Source organism: Rhodnius prolixus, unplaced genomic scaffold (assembly GCF_049639745.1).
Source record: "Rhodnius prolixus isolate KJV_2025 unplaced genomic scaffold, Rpr scaffold_6, whole genome shotgun sequence".
NCBI lineage: Eukaryota > Metazoa > Arthropoda > Insecta > Hemiptera > Reduviidae > Rhodnius > Rhodnius prolixus.
In genome coordinates this window covers 16,799,970-16,805,969 of record NW_027411634.1, presented here as the reverse complement: position 1 = coordinate 16,805,969, position 6,000 = coordinate 16,799,970, and the positions used below count along the sequence as shown (strand labels likewise).

The following is a 6,000-nucleotide window of genomic DNA, read 5'->3' as shown; positions in this document are numbered from 1 at the left end:
TTTAGATGATTAAATATTTATAGTATAAAAAATGAATTTGGCAGAAATTATTAAATTAGAATAGTGAATTAATAATGGAACGTTTGCTACAATGGCTTTTACGAAAGGAACATGAAGAAATTTCAAGCTAAAGTATTTCATTTAAAACATACAAATATATAAACAAAAATCATGTTAAATATTGAGTGAAAAGGGTTTTACAGCTGGGCCAATGAAACAATAATTTACAACAATCTACATATAACACATAACACTTTACAATACAAACAATACAGAACAAATCAAATAGACCACGAACATGGAGAAATCAATTGAGGAAAAACAAGAAATTTTTGTAAAAAAATCCATACTGATGAAAGAATCACATATAGTGGCCCTTGAAGTGTACATCGACAAATTGTACTTCAATGATGAGAGTACCAAAGAAATTAATGAAAATTCTGATATTGTTAAAATAAGGTGACTTTAAGAAAGTAATTAGTTATGATAAAAAAAAAGATAGAAAATCTTTTATTTTTATGTCAATTAGATAGATGACACTTGTAAGCATTGTTTCTCAATAATTTAATTTTTTAGTAATGCTGGATCTACAATTGATTAAAAAGCACTGAGCAGGTGAAAAGAGAATACGGTTGACTTGCTAAAAACTTCTTTTTTTGGGGGGGGGGAAAACTCAATTTGTTACATTCCTTCGAGCATAAAGATTATGTCTGTACATGTAAAGTACAATTTCAGAACAGTGTATCTAAATCTCGAAATGTTGTTTTCCCACTCAATTTTCGAATCAGCATTACAATTTTGGCACGAGTCTGCAACCTTCTCCAGCCCAATTTCACCAAATCAATTCCACACATTGAATTTATTGAACATTTATTGCTTAATATTTTACTAATTAAATAATAGAGAATCTATAGATTATAGGTAGTGGTTTAACTAAGTCCCAGTTATATTTAGGCAATAATTAAATGAAACATTCATGACCTAAACTCCCCCAGGGGGAGCTGCTCAGAGAGAATGTTTTTTATTTTTATGTAAATCAAATTTTATCATCTCCTAGAATCAATTTAAAGCATTTTTTTTAAATAAAAATGTTTCAAACAAGAGATTTACATTGCAAAAGTTAGAATCATGTTAGTGGCTCTGCTGGAAGAGCCAAGCGGACGTTCAGCAATGTACAGAAGACAACTGCATCCATGAAAATATTTCCTGATATTTCCATAACATATCCACCATCAGAGGGAAGTTAGTTAATTGTCTCTCAAAATTATGCTGACGCATGAGCCCATATTAGAAGAAGTTTGTCGATTTATCAAAGTAGACTGATCTCAGGATGGGCAGCATTAAACATCAGTCACGGATGATTCTGTCTGATATAAAATATATGGTTTTAAGTTCATGGAAGGTATTAGAACGGTATCTATAGCCGGAGACGACTTCGCCACATTTGGGTGAGCACAGATAGGTAAGTATCTACATTTTCCCAGCGGAAAATTACCTAACCGTGTGCCAAGGAGATCTTAAAACGAAACCTCCATGACATGAGGATTACTGTGATTATGCCCTCATTGAAATGGGCAACTCATAAAAGCTCACTCTTTCCTGGGTACTATGATGTGGCCAACGGCTTTGGCGGACGAATCAGCCCGGTTAAATGGTAGACCTTTGACTAAACACTGCAGGCTCAGAAATCGTAAGAGTCTGCTCGGTATGTTCGATAAAGTACATTGTAGGTTTGCTAGCTGAGGTTTCAGACCTCAGGACTTCACCACTCCACGTGCTTTGTCCCTTTAAAGATGTGGTAAGCACGACGTTGCTCATATTTAGCGCTGAGCTAAACGATGGCGCCTTTTAAGCTGCTTTCAAGTTACTTTCCATAACAAATCTCATCGCCTTTTTTCAAGAACGAAAGAAATAATGCCATTCTCAACGTTAAGCAAGCATTCTCAGTCTTTAATGTGAAATGCATAAATTATGTAACTCACTTTCTTACTTAATTGTTATAATCATAGAACAAAAAACCTCTCAATATTACCACATAACTAACTAATGTCATATTACATTTCTTATCTTTTTATCGCTGGTAGAGATCAGTAATTGAAGAACCACACATGTTACAATATCAGTTAGATGTTATCTGTTGTAGGAGCAATTATACTTGCAGTTATAACTATCAATAGAATCTTTTTTAAATTATTATTCCGAAGAATTCTTTACAAAAAAAAAATAGCAATAAAATTACAAATAAAATTTCATAATCTAACTTGAAATATAACTTCTTACTCCAACTACAATACCATAACTTGCCACTTTTCCCCTTAATGTAATTTTTTTAAACATTATCTTGGCCTTATCTTGAATAAATACAAATTTATTTTTATTTAAATGAAATGATACCAATTAAAAATATTAATATATTTAAAATGAATAGGGAATGGATATTGGTATATTTTAATAATTTGAATTTATTTAGATTATTCCATATTTATGCACCTACATAGTACGTACTTATTTATTTTGAGCAGATAGATAACCAAATTCATTTATTTAATCCAGACATACGTTTATTCTTTTTTAGAGTTAAATTTGCTAATTTACCATGCATGGAAATAAAAGGAACATTTCAGAAAGAGAATTTTGAATTAGAAGCGGCTAGTGTGGGAACTCTAAGAGGTAAGAAATGAAACTAAGCTTTAGTTGAAAGTAATTTCCTAATTTTTTGTTGGCTATAACTGATCTGAAAATAACTTCATACTTCTTTTAAAAATAATTCAGTTAATTTTTTTCACAAAATTGGAATTTTTATCCAATTAATCAAAAATTATAACCTAAAAAAAAAAAGTTCCGTTGCTTTTCAACAGACCCAATGTTTTGCCCATTTGTCATTGTTTATCGTGTATATTTATTATTTTACGCATAGGCTTAAAAGCAGATAGAAAGGGGTGCTACCCATTCTAAAACCCTAGTTTATTTAACAATGAAATAAATAAAAAAAAAAAAACAACTGACGGCAAACAAAGAAGGAACTAAAAAGCGGTGTGTGCTATTTTAATGAATGAAGAAATTCTCTCAAATTTGGAAATACATGAGCGTTTGCATTTAAAAGTGTTGGAAGAAACAAATTAAACCACAAATAAGGTCTTTCTTCAGTTTTTCTATTAAAAGTGCCATATGAAAGTACAACGAATGCATATTTAACTAAAGTACAAATCCTAAGTAAACTCTTATACAAATGCTGCTAAATAAATGTACGATATGTTACAGCTTCATCACTGCAAGAGATAAGTGAAAGAGAATTTTTCCGACAAGGGAGAATGTCTTTAGTATCATCGTTAATAATAAAGGAAAAACTCAAAAAAGCTAAGCAAGATCGGCTTAAAAGAAATAAAGAAAGGGATAAAAATGCAAAGCTGTTTTCACAAAGTAAAAATAAAACTTTATCTCAGAAAAAAGTTGATCTTAAATCCGGTGGAGAAAGTAGTGCTGCGAAAAGTGATAATGAAGATTCAGGAAAGGAAAGAGGCGATTCTGATAAGGAGGTTGATAGCACCATTAGTGAGGATAGCTGCTGTGGAGTTCTATTCAATGATTGTGAGTATTCAGGAGAAATATTTTTCTAGTATAAAAAGTATGGTTGTTGAAAACCCCATCATAAAAGTAGCTTCTACAAATTACATTTTTTATTAGAAGATAATGCTTTTGAATATATTCTTAATTATAATTTAAACATAACATCAATTAATATTAAGTTTAAGCAAATGAATTAATGAAAATTACTTTAATGAGCCGAATGGTATATCTCGTATAATAAAACAGAAACAAACTACTGATTAGTTGACGGAAGATATCAGCAACTACTGGTTAAAACGACGAGAACGAAGAATAACAAAAGCTAAGGCCACTATACTCCTAACCAGGGCCGGCTCCAGGTTTTTGTGGGCCCTTGGACGTCAGAGCCAAAGTGAGCCCCTTTGTGGAGGAGATCAAGTGGCTACAGCCAACTAAATTCAAAAATTGTACAGTAAATAAAACGATCTAAATAAATAGGCCACACACACGGTCGCTAGTTTGAAGATTAGCCGCCATCTTTTGGCAGCCATTCTGTTTAAAACCTTGTGTACCTTGTGCTCTGTTAATTCATCTTCTTGATTCACTTTAATCGCTCCTTCTAGGTCAATTCCGGCGAGGGCGAGGGGTTAAGCAGGGTGCTGATGTTGGCCCTCATGTGTATACATTCCACCTATGGCCTAATTATTAATTCACTGAAACAGAAATCTCTATTTTTTCTGTCAAACTTGGCGAGAATTTCTTATATTGCCTTTTATTGCCTTTAATTTAAATTCGAGCTTACCTGTGTGTATCGTACAATCTACCTTTGATTTACTTCTTGTAGTCACTGAAGCAGAAATCTCAATCTCACCAGTAAAACTAGTCCTAAATTCCTCATTTTTCCATTCATATTGCAACCAAACTTCAAACCCTGTGTTTCTATTACTGGCTTAATTATTAATTAAACTAAAGCAGAAATCTCAATACTTCCAGTCACACTAGACGAGAATTCCTTATTTTTCCATTAATTCTGCAATCGTACCATAATTGTCGAGCTACCCTTTGTATACAATCCACGATTGGCTTAGTTATACATACAATAAAGTAGAAATATCAATCCTTACAGTCAAACTTGAAGAGAATTCCTTATTATTACTTATTGTGGTTTCTCCTTCATACTTTTAATAACTAAGGACAAAGGTGGATTGTACACATAGGCTAGCCTTAAATTAGAAGTTACGATTGCAAAATTATTGGAAAAATAAGGAATTCCAGACTAGTTTGACTGCAAAGATTAAAATTTCTCCTCCATACATATAATAACTAATAACTCAGATAAAGGTTGTACACAGGGTAGCTCAGAATTTGAAGTTACAATTGCAAAATTAATGGAAAAATTTAAAAGATCTCGTCTAGTTTGACTGGAAAGATTGAGATTTCTGCTTTATACATTTAATTACTAAGCCAGAGGTGGAACACACAGGGTAGGCTAAATTTGGAATTAACATTGCAAAATTAATGGTAAAATGAGAAATTCTCCTCTAGTTTTGAACAAACGAATGAGATTTTTACCTCAGTGTATTAATAAGTAAGCCAGTGTTGGAATGTACACACAGGGTAGCCTAGAATTTGAAGTTACGATTGCAAAGTTAATGAAAAAGTAAGGAATTCCGGTTTAATTTTACAGGATATTCTGAGATTTCTGCTTCAATGTAATAGTAACTAATTTAAAAGAAGATTGTACAGAGGGTTGCCCGAATTCGGAATTACCATTACAAAATTAATAGAAAAATGAGTAACTCTGGTCTAATTTGACTGGAAAGATTGAGATTTCTGCTTTATATTGTAGTATTGATAACTAACAGGTGGATTGTGCAAACGGGATACCCTGTATTTAAAGTTCGATTAATAGAAAAAAAAATGGAGTTCTCATCTCCATAGTTTGACTGGAAAAATTGATATTTCTTTCTTCATTTTTTCGCAATCTTTCTCTTTCTATTGTTCAAAGCTAGAAGAGAATTTCTTATTTTTTTCATTTCTCGGACATGATTTGAAATTTAGGCTACGTTATGAATACATTCAAATTAATTGGCTTAATTATTGATACACTGAAATATAAATCCTAATATCAAACTAGACAAGAATTCCTTATTTTTCCATTAATTTTGCAATCGTAACTCAAAATTCAGGCTACCTTGTGTACCGACAATACTAAATTCAATCAGCTTGCCTTCTCTAACAAAACAAGAACTAAGTAGCTAACGGTTAAGACTGAATTTCCAGAAATAAATAAAATAAGCCCACTGAGATAAGCACTAAATTACTGCTTATAAAGCAATTGATCTCTGTGCTTCTACAGAACGATAATTATGACAACATATTTTTTCCTCAATATTTAATGGTGAAGTCACTTTAATGTTATAATTAATGTATTTTACTCTTAAATAATTTTAT

The 6,000-nt window shown here is 31.8% G+C and overlaps 1 protein-coding gene across 8 annotated transcripts in view; it reads left to right on the top strand.

The window, feature by feature from the left end:
• Positions 1-6,000, top strand: part of LOC141460768 (uncharacterized) — a 25,500-nt gene continuing 19,500 nt past the window's right edge. For all 8 annotated transcript variants that reach the window (XR_012462352.1, XR_012462350.1, XR_012462349.1 and 5 more), the window contains exons 1-3: positions 1-459; positions 2,576-2,670; positions 3,262-3,588. Coding sequence is in view for 1 of the 8 variants with exons in the window: in XM_074141070.1 (XP_073997171.1) it covers positions 299-459; positions 2,576-2,670; positions 3,262-3,588 (583 nt within the window). In the remaining 7 variants the exon portion in view is untranslated. The remainder of the gene's footprint in view (positions 460-2,575; positions 2,671-3,261; positions 3,589-6,000) is intronic.